The sequence below is a fragment of the Prosopis cineraria genome, unplaced genomic scaffold (genome assembly GCF_029017545.1).
Source record: "Prosopis cineraria cultivar Desert tree isolate PC_DT_omini unplaced genomic scaffold, ASM2901754v1 PC11, whole genome shotgun sequence".
NCBI classification, from domain to species: Eukaryota; Viridiplantae; Streptophyta; class Magnoliopsida; order Fabales; family Fabaceae; genus Prosopis; species Prosopis cineraria.
This window is the reverse complement of record NW_026555342.1, coordinates 9,704,007-9,728,920: the sequence shown is the minus strand read 5'-3', so window position 1 is coordinate 9,728,920 and position 24,914 is coordinate 9,704,007. Positions and strand designations below refer to the sequence as shown.

Genomic DNA, 24,914 nt, shown 5'->3' with positions numbered 1-24,914 from the left:
GAAATTGAATCTATCAATTTTTTTTTCTCTGTATAGATCAAGTCTTAAAAATCTTCATCCATTCACAATACCATTACATTGACAGTGTCTCTTGCTTATTGATATGCACAAAAATAGAGTTAGAAAAGGTCCTCATAGGGGGTGATGATGGAATTCTTGAGATCCGAGAAAAGGCCATAGAGAGAATACTGGCGTAGCTTGTCAACCTCGTACCAAGAATTGAGCACATTGAGGCTCCTGTCTGTCCCTGAGAATGCGAGCTGTATGCCTATGTTGCACCCACTCCCACCATTGTTGTGACACTTTGAATTTGGCACTGCACAGTCTTGATTGTTTAGGCAAACGTTGTCTCCTGCGCATTTATCGCACCCGAAGCTTTTCCAATACAAATTCTGTAGTGTTCCCTCTCCAAATTCAAGAATCTGAGAATCAAATCAAACCCACATTCGATGTCAGATTCCCTCAGAGATCACCTTTAAAAGGATAAAGTCCAAGTGTAATGTGATAAAATGATCGTAGATGTTTATAAAATTTTGCCCGAGTGTTTTATGTTTTTGAAGGATCCAAATCACATTATGAAAATTGAAAAATGTGCCTAAATTTTGTAGAAAAGTGAGAAACGAGAGAGCAACGCGAAATGTGTTTACCAAAGTGAGACTAGTAATTGTGTGAGTTTGGTCAGCAAACTTGATTGGTGGTGACCTAGCTGCATATTTTTGCCCAGCAAAGGCGACCATATATCCCCCAGATTGGACCTGATCAGCTCACAAAAAACCAATTTACTACTCAGTTCTATAAACACCACACATCCAATAACTTGCACAAGAGTTCAGGAGAATTAGAAATATGAATAAATGGTTGAAAAAGGGAGCTTGAATTGACACCAGCTTAAATTCAAGTTTAATGATTGCAACAGAATTCTTGCTATGATGTTCACAGTTTAATGATTGTATTTGCTTCATTTACCAGTCGATCATCATCATTCTACTAATCAATGTTCAAACTTGCAACTGGACAGATGTTTCAAAATTTGCAATTCAATATATACTTGTTAAACATGAAAAGTGAAAACTAAAATGATGGGAGTAGGACTGTGAAATGAGTAAACAAATAAAATGGGAAGCTAGAAAATCAAACTCTTAGATCGCTTGATCGATCTGATTATTGACTCAAAAGTTGAAGTAAGAACGATACCGGGTCTAATGTGGTGGTATTAATGGTAAGCAAGGACATCTCATCCACCATTGGTCTGAACAAGGCGAGCTGTGCACCTTTATTGGAGAGATCAAGACGACGATCACAAGGTGAAAGCTGTGGGCCACCTTGATTCTCGTAGAACGAATCTTTCTCTGAAAATGCTATTCCAAACGTAAAACCATCTCTTTTCTGCACTTTAGCATCCTCGCATGGACTGTACACCTCGTTTGTGTCCGAGCCAAAGAAATTTGCACCCAACCCATCTGCACCAAACATCATCGTCATTGTCACAACCACCTTAATAATCATCGTTCTTGTCCCAGACCCTACTTCCCTTGTCGCCCTCATGGTCCTTTTCTTTTCTGTACAGAATGTCAGAATCAATGCGAAGAATCAGAGGAAAAGACATACGTAGTTGTATATGTATGCGTGCAAGAAAATTGGATACCTATGTGATTATTAATAATATATTATTTAAATTTGTCGGTCAAATGATGGACGAGCAAGCACGATTCGGGTGACTATTAAAACAATATTGAAGAGCGAAAAGATGTTAAATCCTGATTTGCAGAAATCCCCTAACACGATTAAGAAAAGCCTAACGTGCGTGGGATGAGGATTTGCACGATACGTTTAAAATATGTTAAGTAGTAAACTGATATGAAAATAACGATTGAAAATGCGCAGTTTGAAATAATCTCCATCAGCATAAATGGGAAGCTAGAGGACTTTGAAGGGATTTGAATCTGAGAGAACAGTTATTTACATGTACATATAAAAGAGAATTGCATTGATGCAAGGTGTGCTTGCGATCTAAAAAAGGCGAAAAGATAAAACACCAATGATGCATCTATAACTATGGGGACATTAACCTTTGTTTCCCAGAAATGCCTATATAGGAGTTTTCAAGATGTCAACTGGAGATTTGGATCTGACATTGAGATGTGACATTTTTCTCAAGAAACAATTTAAAAAACCGTACATATCCATATCTGCCACTCTTTTTTTTTTTTTTATAAAAAAAGAGCGAGTATAACACTCGCTCTTTTCATTTGGGGTTCACACTTTAATTTATTATGTTGAAATTTAAGAAATTTACTTTATAAAATTTTTTTAAAAAATAACTGGACGGGTATTGTAGAACTATGGTACCCATCCCAGGGTAATTATAACAAAGTGTATAGGTATAGATTAACCCCAATCATTTAAAAAAGTTAAATAAATGATATAACAATTTAAAAGATTTGATTGAATATATTTTCAAGATTTTCAATAGTGCAGTGTTAACATACACTAAGAGGCGGGGTTGCTGCATTTAGGATTTTAGGTGCTGTCATGTCTCATGCATGTGCGAACATCATGGTACCATATACAGGTGACCCCTCATTCATTATATGTGAAGCGATACAAAAATTAGAAGTTAAAAGTATGGACAAAACTTATATTAAGTTGCTTATGTTCTCGGAGTCTTGTTTTGCAACATCCGTATACATGCTTTATAACATCTTGAACATTTATAGCAGAAACCACCTTGTGTTCGGCTTTTGATGCGATGAAAGCTTTAATGTGTTCACAATCAACACTGCTTTTAGAGAACGTTTAAATCCAAACCATGTGTTCTATTTGTTGTGTGTGTGTGTCAAAAGTCTCACATTATTTAAATGAAGAACTTTTTTAATGTATAGATATTAAGGAATGAAGTAAGTTAGTAAAATGAGCTTAGAGAAAAAGTAAGCTCACACGCACGATATAAGCCAACTTAGGACAATTGCAATTGAAATCAACCAATTCGCCTCCCCTGTGTACGAGTTCAAGAGGCACTGAGTTTTTTTTACCGAATTAATTTTATAAAAATAAATAATTATTTGTTTACATGAACTTATTGAAAAATATCATTTTTTGGCTATATGGAGCTTAAAATCAAACCGTAAACGTTTTTTGGCCATTAACCAGATTTTGAAATGGATGATTAATGTCCTAAACATATTTGTCCCCCTAACATTTCCAGACAAGAAATTAAATGTGTTTTACGTCCATGTAACCCCCTAATGTTTTCAAACAGATGCTTAAACATGTTTTATTTTTGTGTAACCAAGATATTATGTTGCTTTATGAGTGTGTAACTGAACCTTTATTTCAATGGTTGAATGCCCAATGTTCGAGTCCAAGATCTGGCCTATATATAGGCATGTATTCAGATTGAACAATTTGTCAGTCTCTTGAGCTTTCAAGACATTTTTCTCCCCCTCAGATTCCTATTCTTCGTCTGAGTTTTTCGGTAGTGTTGCTATTCTTGTCTTTGCATTGTGCGGAAGTGCTTGTTTAATCTTAAAAAATTGCTGATCCATCGTTCTAATGTGCCAGAATAGTTCTTAAGTATAATGACCTTCCAGGCATGACTCAAGCAGCTCGCTGTTTATGTCCATACAGCCAACACTATTTTAGAGAGAAAAGATAGATTGAAAAAAGATATATATAATACAAATTTAGACTGAATTGGTATAAATTATAATATATATAATATTTTTATATAACACGGTCACGTTATTTTGCAAATCTTGAAGAAAATGATTTATTATAAATTTTATATTCTATATTGATAATATATTAATAATTCATTCAAATGTTTTCTTCTTCTTCTTTTGATATAATTCGAATGTTTTATTGGTAAAGTTTTTTACATCCTCGCACGATTCTACAATACAAGAGTGGCTAATTATCCAAAGATTGCAGTGCTCGGCCAAAAGAAAAATGATTTTAGTGAATGTTTAAATCCATGTACGTCCTTTTCGTTTTCAGAGCAATTGTCAGTTGTTCAATTTGTTAACGTTTTCATATCTCACACTCCAAGACACAATAGGGAAGCATCCCCTGCAAATTAAAAAAAGAAAACTCCCATACTGAAACAAATTTTTCCATATTTAATCTTTTTCACTTTTTTTTAAATCAATTTTCTTTTCTGTCGTCTTCTTCTTCTTACAGTCAAAACTAGAAATTAGCCGTGAATTATGGGTAGTGATATTTTGAAAACAAAATTTTAAAGTATTTTTGTTTATAAAGACAAAATGAGTTATTTTAATTTACGTTTATCTGGATGCAATACTTATTTAAATATCTATATTACTTTCATATAAATTATCTTAGCAAAAAATTAAAATTAAATTAACACTAACACACACAAACATTAAAAAAAAAAGAAGTAATCTTTTAACGGGCAGAAGAGTTATAATTTTGATGGAAGTTCTAGAATATATAATTAAAACTTTGTGTGGTCCAGCACATGTTATCTTAGGATGGAAAGGTGTGAAAAAGTTACATACCAGCAGATTGGGTGGAGTTACATGAATTCTAAGAAATAAATGGCACCGTTCATGGATGCACATAAAGAGGATCCACTTGTCATAATTATGTTTATTTTTGTGGGAGTTGAGGATTGATTTTTGAAAATGTTGGGAATAGTTTTTTTCATTTTAAAAAGCAGATACCAACAATCATCGATTACAAGCGAGATAAAATCCGGGGGCTTTTACTTATAAAAATGGTTTTGTTTTGTTTTCTAAGACTATTTTAGAGTAAAGAAAAAAATTAAAGAAAAAGAAGGACGGAATCAAGGAATAAAGGAAGGAGCTGCCTTTTTTTATCATGATTTTTATTTTTTTTCATCACGTTAACTTGACTACCAATGCCAATGGATTCAAATTTTTGCTGCCCTCGTCTATTTGTTCAGATAAATACTATTTTGGACAGTAAATTTACAATTTTTACTCAATCCTAGAAGAGATTACTTCCAAAAACAAAATAAAATAATTTGATTTCTCTTAAAAAGAGAATTCATTATTACAATTAAAATTAAAAAAATATAATGAAAAAGGGTCAATGTCGTATATTTCTGGCGATGATTTTTTTTTTTCCGTAATCATTCGTAGTTTTATGCTGAGGCCAAATCTAATCTAATGGCATGAAGGAAAAGAAAAAAAAAAAAAGAATAGTTTCTTCTTGATAAAAAGTTTCCTAAAATTCAACGAATTGAAAAGAGTTTGTGATAAGATGTGTTTTCCAACAAGAATGCGGTCTTGTTTTGGTCATTTCTTGTCGTCTTTTTCTTTAATAGGCTCATTTCCTCTGTGGAATCTCTTCGGCCTTCATTTCCTGTTACAGCGATTAACGTGCAAAGCTAAAATTACACCAAAAATGAACACAAAAATCCATTTTAATCAGACCACTTTAATATCATTTACAGTTTTCGGAAATGATATTATCCTTGTAGTTTAGTTTTATTTTAAATTAATAGAATACATTCTAAAGTTAAATCTTTATTGGATAACAAAAGTTGAAGTCTTCTATATCATCCTGCAAAAATCACATTAATTTTTGAATAAATTAAATTTAAAAATGAATCGACTTGTAAGTGTTAATTTTTTTATGGACAAATTAGTCCACTAGCCCAAAAAATTCTTATATCCAAAAAAATATGAATTAAAGTTTTAAGAATAGAAAAGTATGATGAGTTTACGAAATTTATTATTGGTATACAAAAAATTTATTATCAAAAATTTAAAAATTTGTAAAGATAAAATTTTTGAGTTTTAAACAGTTCCTCACTAAATTTTTATTCACAATTTTTTTTTGTCTTCTTTTTTTAAAGGATGAAATCAACCTGCTCCGAGGAAGGGGGCGACTCACCGAGTCATGAACTCGGACGAGTCGAAAGCATTCTTAACTAGGTCAAGTAGAGGTTTTTTAAAAGTTTAAAAAATTGCTATTTGTTTGACTCAAAAGCAGAGATGAGGGCGTGGAGGAGAAGAGGGCTGAAGTAGATCCGAAAGCTTTGGAAATTCTGCTCTCTGCAAACCCCAAAGGTTTGAAGAAGAAGGGATTTCAAATGCTTTGAATCTTCGTTTTTCCGGCTTTCCAAACACTCGGAGAATGCCTCGACCTTGTTTTCACAAGCTGATTTGTCCCTCCACTCTCCAATCCCGGCAGCTGGTACCTGAATTTGTCTTCTTTTCTCGCCCTTTCTAGCTTCCTGGTTATTCTGTTTTTTCGGAATTTATTTTGACGTTTCTAGTAGCTATTTTTTTTGTGGATTGGAACAAATTTGTCAAGAGCTTGTGAAAGGGTATGGTATTGGTTCTGGGTCTTGCCTCTGCTCTCTACCTCCTCTACCTCAAAACTTGAAACCCCTTTCACAAAGTTTTGATGCCCTCTCTGTACACTTGTGTTGTAATTCTTGTTAGTGGTTTGCTGAAATAAGATTCTTGATGAAGGGAAGTACTTTCTAAAAATTACTGCTGCCGAGAGGAATGTATGTCCAGTGAATTGGATTGAAAGTAAAATTGAGATGTTTTTGATGGTTAAATTTTAAGGATTTTGAAGAGGGTTTCTGATTGTGCTCGATTGTTAAGTGGCTCTATTGCTTTTTCTCTCGGTGAACGTTGTGCAGATATAAGCACATGAATATTCTAGTGCTTCATATTCCTCGGTGGTGAAAACCTTCTACCTATTTGTGGAGTTGTGCAAGAAAACATAGATTCTAGGGCATATCTGTGTAGCTTTGAAAAATAATTTCTGTACTGCTGTTTTGGGGAATTATTAAACTATTAATATGACGCAGTGTCTGTTTGAGGCAGAATTCTGCCTCTGTACTCAAAACCGCTTTCAACAGCTCAGAATTTCACGAGTTCAGTTGTGTTTTGGAGAGAAGTTCAAGGATCGCAACATCATTTAAAGTAAAAAAGACGCACTTCTGAATAGGGATTAGGTGCTTACGTAGATATTTATATTAAAAATAACAAATGAAGTCATTTGGGAGTCCTGTCTCTCTATGTATCTGCTATTTGAGTTTCATTAGTCACAGTTGTGTGACTGTTCTTGTGTTTGAAACATGCTGTTATTCTGATATTGGCATACTTTGAAGACCTTTTGAAAGGATTTTTTTTTTTTAATCATGAAGCCTTTAAATCAATAAATTTTTAAGCATTTCATTGTTGCTTGAAAGTTACCTTGAGGCATGCCTATGGTTTCTTTTTCTTTGGAGAATTTTTATACCAATAATCTTTTTTTTTTTTATCACAAATATCTACCAATAATTGGAACCTAACTAGAATTTTTAACTGCAGACTATTCCAGATAATTTTCTGAGAAAATTTGGGTGTGAGCTTTCTTCTGTGGCTACCCTTACTGTTCCTGATGGCAGTGTGTGGCGAGTAGGCTTACAAAAATTGGGCAACAAATTTTGGTTCCTTGATGGCTGGCAGGAATTTGTTCAACGCTACTCCATTGGTGTTGGTTACCTGTTGGTATTCAGATATGAAGGGAAATCATCATTCAATGTTCATATTTTCAATTTGGCTACTTGCGAGATAAATTACCAATCAAACGCACGAAGCAGTAATGAAGGGCCTTTCTTTGCAAATCAACATCTTAATTTTGATGATATTGAAGATGAAGACTCCATTGCATTCTTAGATTCATCGCCTTCATCCCTTACTCCTGATGCAATGCAGAACAAGGCTTTTCCTGGAGCTCCAGCATTACAGAATTTGTTCCATGGATCTAAACTCAACTCCATAAACTGGGGAGATGGGGGGAATTCCTTTTCTCCTAAAGGTGCCAATTCTCAAGACAATCAGTCAAGCAGAAATATAGGTGTTCAGTTTAATGCAGTTGAATTCAAAAAGTCTACTGAAGAGCTAAAGTTGCGTTTCTCTAATGAGGAAATGCAAAGAGTTAAAAAAACTATAAGAAAGAAGCGGAAAATGGATCCTAGTAAGCTTGTTTTACACTTTTTTCTCACCTTTTCCATTATCTGGGCATCTAGGAATTAATTTTACTCATTATTCCAATATTTGGGACTGCAGATGGGCAAGCATCCTCAGCTCAACATGAAGAAGAGGTGGAAATACGCTATAGATTTTATGAAAGTGCTTCTGCAAGAAAAAGAACTGTGACAGCTGAAGAAAGAGAAAGGGCAATTAATTCAGCAAAAGCATTTGAACCGGATAATCCTTTCTGTCGGGTTGTCCTGCGACCCTCCTATTTGTATAGGGGATGCATAATGGTTAGCCATTGGACTCAACAGAACTAACATGTTTATTTTTCTTGAATTTATGATACTAAACTCCCCATCTGTTTTGCAGTATTTGCCATCCTGTTTTGCAGAAAAGCATTTGAATGGGGTTTCAGGATTCATTAAACTCCAAATCTCTGATGGAAAACAGTGGCCTGTTCGCTGCCTTTACAGAGGAGGGAGAGCAAAGTTAAGCCAAGGGTGGTTTGAATTTTCGCTGGAAAATAATTTAGGCGAAGGCGACGTCTGTGTTTTTGAACTTCTTAGAATGAAGGAAGTAGTGTTGAAAGTTACTATATTTCGTGTCACTGAGGATGCAGGAGTGATGAGCCCCCCTCCTATGCATCAACACCGAAACGTGAGCCCAACTAAACTGTTGAATGCTCCTATGCAGCAAAACATCATCCCAGCCAAACTGATTAGGAACTAGCAGTGGTTTAATTTCTGATAGCCTGATTGTACTCATTCGATCTTGCTTCTGCGTGATCAGATGCTTTTCATGTCCATAAACACTTTAGGTTCACTTTAGTGGAGTGTAGTTGTTGTAGTTTGGAAAGATGATATTTTCTTGTCCTCTTCGAGACTTGTGATGTAAATAGGTTGATGAGAAACTGTGTCAAGATGCTGCTATTGCTGTCTCATATCATAATGATCTTGGCTTTGGTTCACCCAGTTTACATGATGGTGGTAGCTTCTTCACACCTGCTGCCTGTTGAGAAGCTTGAGATTATTTTTTCTGTTGGCCTCTCAAGATTATCTCGGCTTATTAGCTTCCACGAAATTTGTGAGAAAAATAGGCTTTTTCTCCTATTCTTTATTGCTTTGTCTCTTGGCACCAGGGGACAAGTCCGAAGAACCTAAAAAGAACAAGGAATGAGGAAAACTTGCGTGCATGCGAGTTTCTAGTAATTTTTATTGTCAGTGCTTCCTCTATATAAATATTTATATGAATTAAGCTTTATAACTTGACACTTGAAAGATAAACTGAAGACATATGCTGAAAATGCGATGTATTGTTCAATTATGTTGGGGAGGTTAGAAACTTAGAATTTAGGCTCGACGCTAGTGTATGTCAACTTTTAATTTGGTCTTTATGGTTCCAAAGTTCATAAATCACTAATTAGACTCTGCAAGGATCAATAGGTTAGGATTTGTAAAAGTCACATGTTTGACTCGTAAATATAAATATTAAAATTTATAAAAATAATTATATTCTTTGACCTATGGTTGACCCGTCAAAGAAATTTCAAACTCTAAAAAATGTGATACATTGAAAGTAATTTTGATCAATATCACGTATAAATTAAATAATATGAAAATATTAAGATATGTATAATTACTCAATTCTCATATAGTTTTAACATTAATCAATAAAATAATTATTTTTTATAAATTAATAAAACATGCATTCTATTTTGTAAATATGTGACATATTTATAAGATTAATATACAAACACGCATGCACATGCGTCAATTAATAAGCTATGTGCAGTAGGTACTATAATTGGGATTCGATGGCTTTAAGTGGAGTGACCTAAAAATGCTGACTATATTATAGGGAAAGGTAATAACAAGTTGCAGGTAAGTGGAATGGGAAGAAAGTTGAAACTGAGCGCAGAAAAAAATTGTCATTTTCATGCAACAAACGTGGCATATTCAAGCCATACACGCCAGAGTCTTGCAGCACAAATATGGATCTAATAATGTGACTTCTTCCATGTATGGCCTTCTTGCTTACCTTTTCTCATTTCTCAATTATCATCAACCATCAACAACAAACGAAGGAATAAAAAGTCAGATTTTCCAAAATTCTCGCTTTCCTTTTCTCATTTCTCAATTGTCATCAACCATCAACAACAAACGAAGGAATAAAAAGTCAGATTTGCCAAAAAAAGAAAAGGATTAGAAGTTCAGAACGACAAATTGTTCTCTTATCACCAAGGAAACTATTTTAACATGTCAAAAAACTACTCTTGTTAGATGTTTGTTTCCTAGAATCTTATTCAGTACAACTTCTGCTTCTTGCTCTCTCCCTGCATCAGCTTCATCCTTCTTCTCTTGGTGTGACCTCTACTTTTCTCTGTAACGTATTGTACTCTCTTGATTCAGTTCAAACTTCATACTGCTTGTTTCAGTAGAGGAGTTAATCCAATGCAAGTTATATATATGAAGGTGAAGCGAAGAGAGCAACTCCAAAATATGGAGTTTTCTCATCTCCGTAATATATAGCTTCGACACCTTCTTCTTCTTCTTCGTCACTTTTTTGTGTCAGAACTGGGAGCCCATTTCATAATCAGATAACACCTAGTCTTATCCAAGCCTATCATCATCAACCACCTTAGAGCAATAAGGGGGTGGTGGATGATCATAATATCAAAAATCCTGATCATTTACATGAGCATTTCTAGGTAAGATATTAGCACCGACAAAAATTTGAAGAAATAACTGAATCAGTTAATGAGAGCACCTTGTCTCTGGAAGGGTTGATTATCGTTGAAAGGGGCGTTTAGGAGCTGAATATATAGTTTCTGCGCTGTCAGTTTAGACTTCCACATTCCCTTGATTTCTTCTGCATAATTTGATCCTAGTGTTGGCAGCTTGGATCTCTGAAATGACAATAGGCACAAGACCAATCTTTCTTGTAAAACCAAAGACCCAATCTCCCTGGTTACCCCTTAATTAGGACACCAGCACAGTTCGCCTCACCATTATTGCTCACCACAGAACCAACTCTATCATGGATATGAACCAGAGTGAGGGGAATCCGGGGTAAAGACAGATTATCATGGGCTACAAAAAACATTGACAGAGAAAAAGATGGAAACAATCCTAACAACACCAATCATAATTGTATCACAACCTGCAAACTGTCTTGAGTGATATAAACTTGGTTCTTCTGTAAATTACTGTCAGTGGACTATTCAGATTGATCCATGTCATATTCAGCGAAGTTTAATATCCATTGCAGCATATGTCTGAAGCAATCCTGGTAGAAAGAATTAGCATTCTGATTCTTCCTCTTCCCGTGAAATATTTGTTGAAACTGGGCAATAACATGACAGAAAGTGTTCTTTCACATTTTTACTTTTTCCAACCATATTCATTCAACCTTCCTTGTAGTGATCAGTAAGATCATTAAGGGAACTACAAGTACCTTGAGTTCGTTTTCCTTCCTTCATCAGCGTTCCAGGAGCAATTCATCTTTTCAACAATATGTGTGCTTTTCTTCCACCCCCAAGCATTAATTACCACTTCGACATATTCTTAACATTCCTGTTATGAAGGTACAGAGACTTGAGCAAATGCAGTAAAATAATGGCTTCACATTTCATTGATGAAACCCATTTACAGCACTGTGTATATATAGTAATAGCTTGAAAGCTTGAACTCGAAATGGCTATTCTCTAGACCTTATACTCATTCCTGTTAGAAACTCCCAAACGATTGGCTGCAGGCTTTTTCATGTTCTATGTGGCATTTGAACGTATCTTTTGCAGGTCAAAAAAGAATATTAGAGTTCGATTTCTGAATCAAGACTTGGAAGAGACTTTATATCAAACTTCTCTCAACTTGCAATTTTGGTTATATTGTCTTCGATGGATAAGCAAAAGAACGTAGGAGTTCAGGAGTACCCTGAATTCTTTGATGTGTTCCTCCCTAAATTCAACTCCGAAAGGATGGTATGGTTCGAGCTACCATAGCTTCTCTAATTCATATTTTGAGTTTGAATATTTGGCTCTTGTATTTTCTTCTTCAATGGATTATTATCTTGCATTTTTAAATGATTAAATCACATCCTTTTTTTTTATATCTTGCTTCTGATTCATCGCAGCGTATCCCAAATGATTTTGTCCAATCTTTACGTGGGAGGATGTTAGAGAAAGCCCTCCTCAAGAGTCCTAGGGGCATGGTGTGGCATGTCAAGATCCGTGACATTAGCGGTGGCATGTATTTTTACCATGGTTGGAAGCAGTTCATTCAGGACAATTCATCGGAGGTTGGAAGCTTCATCGTCTTCCAATTTGATGGAAGTAATACATTCAAGTTCAAAATATACAAAACAAATCGCCTTGAAATGATTGAGACATATGCAGAGGAAGAAGATGGAGAAAATGATTCTGCAAAGGAGGCAGAGGAGGAGGAATATGATGACGAGGGTGCATATGTGAAAAAAGAGAAGGATGAACAAGTCAACAACAGAAATAGGAGGAGGGAACGCTTCAGTCTAATTAGTGTCAGCCACAGTAAGTCTTTATTTTCGAAAGCCAATTTTAATTCAAATCTTGTGTTAAAATTTGCATGACTCACCCTACCTGTTGGTTTATTTGCTTCAGGGGGCTCTTCTTCTAAGGCTAACCAAATTAGCCTCGAGGAATATGGTATTGATGCAGAGTTATAAATCCAGCCAGACAATCCCTTCTTCGGAACAAAACTAGGAGGAAATAGGAGCAACGAGCTGGTCAGAATTTAATAATCTTATATTCTTTCTTCTAGTTCTATCTTCTCACCATCTTTCACTATATTTGCTCACTTTTGAGTTCACAGTATATTCCCAATCGTATCATACCAGACTTCTCCCTCAGATTACAAGATTAGCAACGAATAATCCTTCGAAGATGTTGCAAGGTGAAATTTTGTGATCTTTTCCCTTACATTTCACACTTGCCCACATGAAATTTCATAGCTTTTAATAATGAAGTTTCTGAGCTTTTTGCTATTGAAGCGTCTTCCGAGAGATGGATTGCAAGAGAAGCGTCATTATCAGAGGTTGGTAGCAGAACAAGGAGGCGTTCAGAGCCAACAAAGAAGCACATGTGAAGGGAAAGTAATCAAATGGAAAGATGGTAGATCCTGTCTCAGAAAATGGTCTTAATTTTGTAGACGCAACGGGATCACCAAAAATGATATTTGCCTGTGTGAATTTCTGATGGAAGACGACGCACAAACAAAAACGTTACTGGTTCATATCGTTGGGATTCAGACCTAAATTACTCCAAGCCTGTGTTGGGAATCTGATACAAGTCTCTGTTTTGCTTGAAGAGTTTAGCTTGAGAAATGAACAAAGCGAGAAGCTAAATTTATCGGTTTCATATAATACATGTAGTTATATACTTCTGACTTCGATTAAGCTCAATGGTGTCCAGATTCTGCTTGAAGACCTGCTAGGAGTTATCGTGTTCTCTGTTTTGTCGTTTATGTCCGTTGTGTTCATTGTGTCTGTCTTTACTGTTTATTTCCTTTTTGGGGCTCGGTTGTTTTTTGTTTACAGTCTTGCATTGTAACTCTGTTGTGTTTTTTTGGGGCTGTGTCTGTTTATGCCCTAGGGAATCAATTAATGATTTCCCGGGCCCTTATATGTTATAATTTTTATTTTTAATTTTTTTAATCATTTCATATATTTTAAAAAAAACTATCTTTTTTGGGTATCATAAAAACATGAAAATGCATTTTTCATTGTTTGATTTTAAATCATTATATAACTACATTAACCTGATTATTAGAAGTGATATTATTTATCACCCATGTAGAGAAATTATCAACTAAGCTAGCATTTGTTTCTATTAGGTTTGAAATATTCATTTGAATTACAAGTTTAGGAAGGCCAACACTTGTACTCATCTATTAGCCAGTCATGCTCAGAATGATTTTATATGTTATATTAACTTTGATCAACCTCACCTTATTGTATTAAGGTAGTGGATGATGAAAGAAGAATGTTTAATAGACTTGACTAACTTGTGATCTTTTTTTTTATTAAGGATCTATCTTCATAAAAAAAAAAAACAAACAAACATGATACAACTAAATTGAATGCTTTCATGTTAATCAAAAAAAGGTTAAAAAAAAAAGTGATTTGATTATTATAAGATGTCTTACATTTTGGACCAATTTTTTTTTTAAAATGTGTTTTACAAATAAAAGGAGGAAGTATCTTGACTTGTGTTAAATACACACACACACACTTCTGAGTTCTAGCTTCATGATGGATTCCTTTAACTTTTTTCTTAAAAATTATTAATTTTTTTTGGCCAAATTACTTTTGCAAGATTTTTTTTTTATCTGTTTGAGATTTTAAAAATAATCAAAACATAAAAAACATATTTTTAATTATTTTAAAAGATTACTTTAAATAACTTATGAAAATAAATGGTAAAAGAGATATGTAATTATTTTGCCTGAATAATTTAAATAGAGGTTATATCATGTGATATTTGGAAGTTTTAAGTGAAAATTATTTGATTATCTTTTAGTATTATTCCTTATAATTTGGGAGTTTAATATGAAATAGAAAAAAAATTAATCATTTAATTCTTATAGTTTTTACTTAATTGTAACTTAATCCTTGAATTTAAACTTGTTGTAATTTGATCTTTACAGTATTTGTAAAGTCACCCTTTATAATTCATAATCAACTTCAAAATCAAGATAATTATGAGATTAACCCAACCAAGTTTGTAAAACCATATAAATGAGATCTCAAGTTTTTAAAACTTTTAAAATACTTAAATATACTTTCATGAACAATAAATTAGAGTAAATTAAGTATACGGAAGCATAAGATGACAAATTATTACAAACATTTGCAATATAGTTGGAAAAACATCGCTTTTCAATAAAATTTAAAGGGGCACCAAGGCTTGCACTCAATACTTTGTGATATGCCTTCATTATACCATGCATTGCAGCATAAGCACCATATGCCGCAGTCCATTTCATAGTTTTTGACAGCATAGTTATTGTCAAAAGATAGCACCTGGGATGAACTTTTAACATGCTCGAATTGTTCATCTCGTGTCTGATTGAGGTAAACTAAGTGTTTACAGAAAGCTTCTTTAAAATGTTAGCTAATAGCATTAGTTTCACCATCATAACATTTTTCATTCAATAATTGGACTCTTATTTACAAATTCACTTTTTTTTTTTACTTTTCAAACTCCACTTGGGTATTTAAATTCTTTACTAAGTGCCATAAGTTCATAAATACCCCTAGATCATACTTGATAGACTAAAAATAACTTGTGTAATATACCACAACAATCCAATTACAATTCTTATGCTTAACCCCTTAACATCAGAAGAGAAGGAGAAGCCAAATTACTATGAAGTATAACCATATTCCTTTACAATCAATAATTTCATCAATATCATACTTGCATTAATATTTCCCCCCTGACTTGATATCAAGAATTAATCATACATATAACTTAGAGCTCAAAATATATAATTTAACTCAACGAATCAAATATAGTGCAAGTAATCATAAAAATGTGACTCCTAATTGGCAACATCATTAAATTTATACACCTAACTGTTTAAAAGAAGTGAGGCCTACTAGTTAGGACAACAAATCCTATGCCTCAGGAAATTTCCATCTTGACCCAACAAGCTAATACCTATAATACTGAAGAGAGAAGAGTGAGTACAATTACTTAGTAATAAAGGTTAATCTAACTTATACAAATACATGTCAATCAATTATAGTAATGCATATGGCATAGTCTACTAACACATGTTTATATACTCAACCATATCATTCATCTAGTAACAAAACTAACAATCATGTGATGTGAAAATTTTAATAAGTGAGAGTCATTATACTAACAACCATATACTCTTATGTAAGATGCAAGACCACTATAATAACAATTATGTGGTTAAAGTATGATATGCATGATCAATATCATTCTTATACCCTTCTGATACTTCTGACATGAAATTGTTGGCTATTTAATGGGTTTTGTCTATGTAATCAAACTACCCAAATCTTTCACTTATGAGGAGCTGCTAAGCTAAGGCCATTACATTCACTTGTGAATTATGGTTTCCCCAATATTAGCAATTATGGGGTATTGCACCTTTAAGTTAGCCTTCTCATGAACTAATGAAGACTAGTTAGATTTGAGTCCCTCAGTGAATGAGTAGGACGGTCTCTCGAAGAACAAGTAGGACAATAAATAAATAGAGGCAAGCTATTGAGTTTCAAATGGCAGCCTTACCATGTGAATTTCAAATCTCTATACTTATCTTTAGGGCGAACTCCTTCCACAAATGATCATAAAGTGTAACCCATGCTTGACTCATAGCACATAACTTTATTAAATCATCATATTATAGCCTGTGAATATTCAAACATCATTTTCATAACATGAAATTCTCGTATCCTTACACATGCCAATCACACATGTCTATATAATAACTCAACTAAGAATAGATTTCAATTTATAGCTTTCATTATAAAATCTCTTCACTCTCACAATTAACTTCTTTCACACAGATTCCACATAGCCATGATCATCTTCAAAATTATTGTTAAAACCTTCATTTCATTTTCACTTGTATCACATGAAATGATCATCAAGTTCCCGCAATTGCACCAAAATAATCTTCCAACATCACATGATTTTTAAACAATTTCATAAACATTTATAATCAATTTCATAAGCAAATACACAAACTAAATTTCCTCCCAATTACCTCAAACTTTGAAAGGTTAAAAATTTAGCCCTTAATAACAAATACTTCAAAAGCTTCAATTAGGTCAAATGGTGCTAAAAAATAATTAATCTACAATTAACTATATCAATTATCATTAATATCAATATCAAGATTATTTTCAATATTTACTCAACACTTCCTAACTCCTAAAATTCTAATTCCTCACATTTAAGCCTACACATAGAGTCTATCAACTTCCTTTGACTCACATTAGTTCCAATAAACCACCAAACCATCATTAATAGCTATCCAATACCTTAAACAATCCCATTAAATGAAAATCTTCAGGTATTTATTACCCTACAACAACCAAAACCCATATGGTTATTAATACTATATTTAAATAACCTTAAAAATTTCTTTTAACTCCATTTAGGTCAATAAGTTTAGATTTATAGCTCTAAAGGTTAGAAAATTATTATCTCAAACTAACCCTAACTTCTACAACTAGAGAAATGGAAGAGAAAGAGAGGGATTCGATATAAGAGACTTACCCTTAGTGTTTGGAAGCTCCAAAATGTCCACCAAGGTCCAAATTTTTGAGCCTCAACAAAGCTTGGTGTGCACTCTTGTTTTCTCCCTTCTTCTCAATTTCTTGATTGACAATAGATGCACTTATTTTTGAAATCCAACCATACACCATAGCGCATACATCACTTGATGTGGTGCATGGCATAAAGAGATCCTTCCTTCAAGAGTTTCCACACGAGTGCCATGGCAGATGTTGTATACATTGCGACACGTTTCATAGATTAAACTCTTGATTTTCTCCCCTTTTGAGGTTTGAGTGGCCTTGCTTCATTTTGAACCTAAATATAAGGCTGAAACCACAACCCAAGGCATTTGTTAGACCCTTCTAACTACACACCACATTAATTTACTTAATTAGCCTAATGTAGCTTAGTTAATCATTGGTTAATTATTTAAGATGTTACAATTCTTTCTCCTTTTAAGAATTTTGTTCTTAAAATTCAATGAGCAACTAAAACATACTTTATTAAAACAAATAAGGATATTATTGATTCATCTTCTCCTTAGTCTCCGAAGTAGCATCTCTAGAAGTTATTCCTTTCCATATCACCTTAACTAGGTAAGTGGTATTGTTTCTTAGCTACTTCTCCTTCATATAAGCTACTCTCTCTAGCTCAATTCAGTATGTTAGATTCTCCTCGGGCTCAATGATGTGAGATGGGTCAGTTTAGTACTTCTTTAATTGTGAAATGTTAAACACGTCATGTATGCCCTATATGTGATATGGTGAGGGATTATATATGCAAGCGGTCTGATCTTTTATAGAATTTTAAAAGCTCCTATGAATCTAGGAGTAAATTTCTTAGCGCTAATGGATCTCCAAATTCCAATCATAGGCAAAGCTTTTAGGAAAGCATGGTCCTTTACTATAAATTCTAGATGTCTCCTCTTCTTATCCTCATAAATTTTCTACTGATTCTGAAATGTTAACAACTTTTGCTAAATCATCTCAATCTTTTTTTGTAGTTTGATCAACCAAATTCAAACCTAGAATACTACGTCACTTAATTCAGTCTAACAAAGTGGAGATTGACACTTCCTGTTATACAATGCTTCATAAGGAGCTATTTAAATGCTCACATGAAAACTGTTACTGTAGGCAAACTCCACTAGTGACAAATGTTTATCCCAACTTTTACTCAATTCAATTGCATAAGCACGTAACATATCCCAAGGCATTTGTTTGACCCTTCTTCATTTTGGCCCCAAATATAGGGTCGAAATCACAACTCAAGGCATTTGTTAGACCTCTATGACTACACACTACATTAATTTACTTAATTAGCCTAATTTAACTTTGTTAATTAGTGATTACTTTTTTCAAGATGTTACAGTTTTGATTCGATTGTAACTTAGTCTCTAAACTTTGACTCTTGTAATTTGTAACTCAATTTTTATAATTTTAATCATTTAAAATATTGACCTTGATATTTTAAAAAAATAAATTTATAAAGATTAAAATTAAGTTAAAATTTAGAACTGATATTTTAAATTAGTAAACTATTTTAACCTCTATAAAGGTTATAAAAATTAAAACTATAATTTTATTTTTAAAATAGAAGGACTAACATTTAAATGATTAAAACTATAGGATTAGGAACTGAATTGCAAGAGTTAAAGTTTAGAGGTTGAGTGACAACCTAGTGAAATCTATAAAGATTAAGTTGTGATGAGTTAAAGTTTAGGAAATGAGTTACAACTATATCAAAATTACAAGAACCAAATGATTAATTTTGCCTATAAAATAAAATCTCCATATCTGTTAGGTCTTAAGGAGGAAGAAACTATCAAATTTCTCTAAATTTTACACTTCATTCATAAGTATCCAAGTTTAAGTTTCTATTTAAAAATTCTCTCATGAATACAACTCTAAAATTATGGTATTTTCCATGCCATAATCTATCTGATTCAGATTTGTAGTTTGAATGTTTGTCTCTTAGTTGATTGCTACTTCGTTGAGTAGTTATCTTGCATTTGTTTGTTTATTACAGAGTATCCCCATGGTTTTTTGCACCACTTACACAACAGAGTGCTAGAGAAAGCCATGCTCATTATAATGAGCAATTTACAATTAATGGATAATTCACTAGAGGTCGGGAGTGTCATTACGTTTTCATTTAATGGAAATAATACATTCAAGTTCAAATTCTTTAAACCAAATGTCTTTGGGGTAATGGAAACGTGTGAAGAAGAAGAGGAATATGAAGTAAGCAATCCTATAGTAAAGGAGGAGGAGGAAGAAAACAAAGATGATGGTTGAAGATGATTGTTAGAATTAGTAAATTTAAGCAAAAACATAATTATTTCCCCTATAATTTTAACATGTCTTGGTATATGTCCATTGCTCCAAGTCCCTTTAGTTGATCCCTTGCATAACATTAATCTTCTTATTTTTTAATATGCCCAAAAGAATGATGATGTGACACTAACAAGATGCTAAATATGCTAACCTATGATTAACTAATGATTGTTGGAATTAGTAAATTTAAATTTTATATGTCCTTTAGGTTTCAATCTCTTAATATTGTTTGTGAATTTATGAACTTAATTAGAATCACGTCAAATATATGGAAATGTGGCATTCATATATGACAAATTAATTATGGATCATGTATTTATATAGCTTGAGCATGTGTCTTTCTGAATTGTGAAGAAGTGGAGTCCTTTTTTTTCTTTGCTTTCACACTCGATATCCTAAAGCGTCTGGGATGCTGGGTTCTTTACCCGCCTAGCCCACTCTAGACTAATCCAAACCTTCACTTAGTGTGCCCTCTTTGAGGTGGTTCTCATAGGTGCCTCAAGTTCTGCATGTTCAGCTGCGCTGCTGCATATCTTGAGATTTGAACCTAAGACCCTAGGTTAAGTTGTCACAAGTCACAACCTTGGACAAGCGCCCTTTAGTAAGTGTTGCTCACTGCAAGTATACGGGTCGTAGTAAGTAATATAAAATGAGTAAAGTATCGTTCCCTTAAGGATTTGTTTAAAAACTATAATCAAACAAAAGACTAAGTAAATTCGATCAAGTTGAGCTACACATAGTTAAGTAAAAATGATTTTGCAAATGAAACTAACACAAGAAAATAAAGAAAAGTGAGTGATTCACAAACTTCAAACATAATTTAGGACCTAGGATTATTTATCCCCATTACATTTTATAACACCAAAATTACCTTATCTCATAAATACTTTTAATAAAAATAAGTGCTAACCTAGGGTTCTAAAAATACTCGGACAAGCTCTCTTAAGTCATGGACAAGTATTTAGTTAAATTAATTGCTCAATCTCTTGTTACAATTAATAAAACTCAATTTTAAACACCAACTCTAATGTGGCTATGTAAGGTTAGCAAGTATATCTCTATCTTACTACTAAAACCATCCATTTAACATGCAAATATCAAGTTCTTATACAATTTTACCCAAGTTCTACACTCAACCTAGCCCTCTCAAGCATCAATTAAGTGAATTCAATATTTAAATGGTGGCCAATCACTTAGAAGCATTAAGGAAAGAGTAAAATAAACACATATATATCATTAATCATAAAAAGAGAGAAGGAACATAGTGTTAATCCATACAAGGGTTCCAAATAATCCTAGAATAAAGGGTTTAGCTACTCATAATCATCGACAAGCTACAAATACACAAAATAAGTGAACCCATTTTAGATTACAAGATAGGAAAGGGAAGAAGAATAGCAAAACCAAAGAAGAAGAGCTCTAAATGTCTTCAAAGCTTCAATCTCTTGATCCTAACTCTTTCAATACCCAAACCCTAGCACAACCAAGCTCAAAATGTGTTTAAAAGTCTGAAGAATGCATTCTGAATCGAGCTCTCAGCTTATATGTGTCCTAGCCAATCAATTTCTGATAAATGAAATGCAGCATTTTTCTGATAACAGCGAAAGTTGCTGACGAAGCCATGACTTTGGAACGAATTTGGCAATTTTGCACTGTTTTTGCAGTTAACGAAAATCATTCATTTTGTACTTGATTTCTTCATCCAAAAGCCTTCTAAATACATCTACAAAGCTCCAAAAATGCTTCTAATCGAAATTTCAACCAAAACAACATGAAATTAGGCTAAAAATATCAAATTAAAGCTAGGATATATATCCAAAACAAAATGCACATTTTCTTAATTTGGGTAATAAAAACATATATAATTAAGCTAAAATGGATTAGAATCTAAGAAAAATGTGATGAAATAATATGAACTTTTAGAGGTTAACAATAAAAAATGGAGTTCTAGTAGTAACGTTTTTATGTAATGCAAGTATGTTGTGTTGTATCTGTTTTTAGCATCTTCTAAATATAGTTGAGTAGAATTTTGTCCTCCTCTAAATATTCATTTATTTTTTTGTTCCCAACAGAGTGATTTATAGAAAACAAAAAGGGCAAGTCCTTCTAAATAAGGGTCTCATCTGTGGAAGGAAATAGTGGAGCATGGTAGCTCATAGTATTACGAGAAAGACATACTCAAGTTGCAGTTCTCAAACTGCACTCTTTTGTGCAGTCTGAGTTTTAACATGTTGGTAAAGATGATGGCAAAAGCTATAAATGTCTTGATACAGAACTATTGAAATTGATTACTGTTAACATCATCACTAATTTTAGGTCCAAAATGAATAAATGAATAAAATAAATAAAAAAATAATATAAATTATTTGGAGTGGCTTCCAAGCCAAGATCAATAGCTATTCAAGGGTGATTATTAGCCATACATTTACATATGGAGGCTCAGGCACTTTCTTCTATAAATAGGGTGCCTGGTTAGTTATGTAGTGCATTAAGTGGTCGGTGAGTATCAGGAGAAAGAAAGAGAAGGGGTTGCCCCTCACAATGTAGGAAAAAGTATAATTAAAAGATAAAAGAGAATGAGGGGAAAAAAAAAGTGGCATGGATCTAGAGAGTGGGAAGAGTGAAAAAAAAAAAAATCTAGCTATACTCATGTAGAATATACTGTAATTTGAGTTGAAATAAAATTTTTTCTTTTGTTCAAGTCACTCCTCTCGTCTTTTCAAGTATATCTTAAACTTTAAGATATTAAAAATTAAATTAATTATTAAATCAGTTCGAGTCAATGGTGAGGATCAAGGGTTTAATTGAAAGTCAAATTAATGATAAAATAATATAAATTAATTTTTAATACATTTATTCATATTTAAGATTCAATATCTCATAAACTCAAACAGAACAATTAATATGAATATATTTTTAATTATGTTATTATTTTAAATATAAAATTATAATACAAAAAATAAATTTTAAATAAATAATAATAACATTAAAAATAAAACTTAAAAAGTTAAACTTATTGGACGCAGCAGCACCCCTGCTTTTCGAGAAAAAGCATAAGAGCATGTGCGCATGCCACATCAACCATTTGGAATCATGATTTCATCTCCTAATTTTTACACTTAGCCCATGACACTTCTTATTTACCTTTACATTCATGACTTTAACCTTTGCTCAAAACAATATCAGGCACTTCTCAACTTTTTTTTACCCCTCTCTGCTTTTCACCTTTTTGTTTCCACTACTTCCCCTCTTCCGTTTTCAGTTTCAAATCTCCCACCTTCATTTTATCAGCTTCTTCTACCATGTCTGACCGTCCTTTTCAATGTCGCTGAGCACACTGCATCTGCTGCTTCCTCGCCTTCGCCGGCCAAGAAGGATGCCAGAATCAGTGGTGGGAAGAAGTTTGGATTCGCTGGTAAGAGTGCGATATTGGGATCGCTCAAGTGTGCCAGGTGCTGTGGTTGATGTGGAAGGATAGTGAAGTGAAGACGAAGGATTAAGGGAGCAATGAGAAAGTTATGCATCGTTTAGGCTTGTTCTTTCATCTGATTTTGATTTTTGCTTTTTTGTAAACCTAATACCAGGCGTTTTCCAGCTTCAGGAGGAGGAAGTATCGGCCTGGTCAACCCGTCCGACCTATGGGATTGAATAGGTCAATTCGAGTTTTTTCTCGGCGGTTTGGCTTCCAACCTAAAAGGCAGCAAACTGGACTGCCGTGTTGACAGTTCACTGGACGGACCGTCCGATCCTGTTTGATTTTGCAAATCATAATTTTAAATATTCACTATTTAAAAAAATATAAATTTAGTAAGAAATTGTTTACTCTTTTTTAAAATGTCAAATTAATAAGGAATGTTAATTTCATAATTCAACATAAAATTAACAAAAAATAATAAAAAATTATTAATTTCTGTCTAAAATAAGATAATTAGTGAAAAAAATAATGAGATATTTTTATACCTCTTTAAAATAAAAAATTAGCAAAAAATTTTGTATTCCTTTATAAAATAATATAATTAATGAAAAATTAGCAATAAATTTTTATACTTCTCTAAAAATAAATAATTAATAACGAAAGTAGTAAAAATAAGATAATTATTGTAATATTGAAAATGTTAGTTAGGGACTTTATCCTTAACTAATTATTAAAAAAAATTGAATTTTTACAATAAATTTTAATTATATATTTAATTATTTTTGTTTAAAAATAAATTTAAAAATTAACTAAATTTGTGATAATAATTATTTAATATTTAATATTCAGTTTTTTAAGTTCATTTTAATTTTCTAACAAAAATAATATTTTATTAAAAAATATAATATAAAAAGTCATAAAAATATAAGCATTTTTATCATTTTAATAGTTGCAAATAAAATATAATATACATGTATATTTTTTATAATATATTATTTGATATATCTATATATTTAAATAACATATTTAATTTATTATATAATGATTGTGTATGCATTTTAGTTCAACTGAAAAAAAAAAAGAGCATAAAATTTGGAAAGTAGAATGTCAGTGGTTCAAATACAAACATGTTTAGCCAGGCAGTCGGTATTTTGTAGCTAAATTCAGCAAGTTTTTTTTTTTTTTCTTTTTTGGCTATGAAATTAGCAAAGGATAAAATTCCTAACCAATTTCTATTTAATGAAGGATACATATATTTTATTTAGTAAGGGATTTTTGATTTGTCCCTCGCTAAATCTGTTCTTTTCAGTAGTGGTTTTCTGCTCATATTGTCTGCAATGACTAGAGAGAAGAAAATTTGAATCATGTTGATGGAGTATATTGTTCATTCGCCGGCTGCCTCTGGTTTGGCAGCTTCTTGCTTAAATTCCCTCCTCATTGTGAGCAAAGAAATTGACGAAAACCAGAGAATCTAGAGTGAAACATAGAAATTGCAGGATTCCAATGCGCTGGATCCGGATTCAAGTCTCCTTCCCAAGATCGAACATCGATGGGGTTTCGGTTCATTAGTTTGATAGTATACAGAGAAATTTAAGTTTAAGATTGAAAGGCATACCAAATGAAAGAGGGAAAAAAATATGGGACAGGACTTGATTAATCTTCAGTGTGAGTCCATGATACTCTTCCACAAAAGCTACCGAAATAAATCTTTCTTGGTGCAATTTCAGGTCAATGCACATAGTTAAGCATACATTCAGCTATCCCCATTTCCAGCTTTTCCTATTGCCTCAAAATTAGAGATATAGGTGCTGTTACTAGGAGTAGTTTGAGGAGTTCTTTGGCAAGCTTACCTTCTTGGTTTTGTATATATTATTTTATTTTGTTACAAATCCAGGATTTATGTATAG

The 24,914-nt window shown here is 32.9% G+C and overlaps 3 protein-coding genes across 5 annotated transcripts; 2 read left to right on the top strand and 1 right to left on the bottom strand.

Annotated features, from left to right (window-relative positions):
- Positions 1–4: 4 nt before the first annotated feature.
- On the bottom strand, positions 5–2,155 carry LOC129287158 (uncharacterized). Of its 3 annotated transcripts, none has more exons than XM_054923331.1 (4): positions 2,070–2,155; positions 1,195–1,559; positions 648–755; positions 5–422 (listed from the first exon to the last, which is right to left on the bottom strand). In XM_054923331.1, exons 2-4 carry the CDS (start codon positions 1,543–1,545, stop codon positions 120–122), a joined length of 762 nt encoding a protein of 253 aa, XP_054779306.1. In that variant the 5' UTR covers positions 1,546–1,559; positions 2,070–2,155; the 3' UTR covers positions 5–119. The 3 variants fall into 3 exon arrangements, with proteins under 3 accessions (XP_054779306.1, XP_054779305.1, XP_054779307.1); XM_054923330.1 differs by lacking the exon at positions 2,070–2,155 and adding an exon at positions 1,964–2,048; XM_054923332.1 differs by lacking the exon at positions 2,070–2,155 and adding an exon at positions 1,646–1,874.
- A 3,797-nt stretch (positions 2,156–5,952) lies between these two features.
- LOC129285260 (B3 domain-containing transcription factor VRN1) lies at positions 5,953–8,934 on the top strand. The gene is made up of 4 exons (XM_054920854.1): positions 5,953–6,183; positions 7,317–7,965; positions 8,058–8,257; positions 8,337–8,934. Exons 1-4 carry the CDS (start codon positions 6,124–6,126, stop codon positions 8,694–8,696), a joined length of 1,269 nt encoding a protein of 422 aa, XP_054776829.1. The 5' UTR covers positions 5,953–6,123; the 3' UTR covers positions 8,697–8,934.
- Positions 8,935–11,862: 2,928 nt separating this feature from the next.
- LOC129286072 (B3 domain-containing protein At3g06220-like) lies at positions 11,863–13,643 on the top strand. The gene is made up of 3 exons (XM_054922108.1): positions 11,863–11,946; positions 12,099–12,510; positions 12,601–13,643. Exons 1-3 carry the CDS (start codon positions 11,863–11,865, stop codon positions 12,663–12,665), a joined length of 561 nt encoding a protein of 186 aa, XP_054778083.1. The 3' UTR covers positions 12,666–13,643.
- Positions 13,644–24,914: the final 11,271 nt, after the last annotated feature.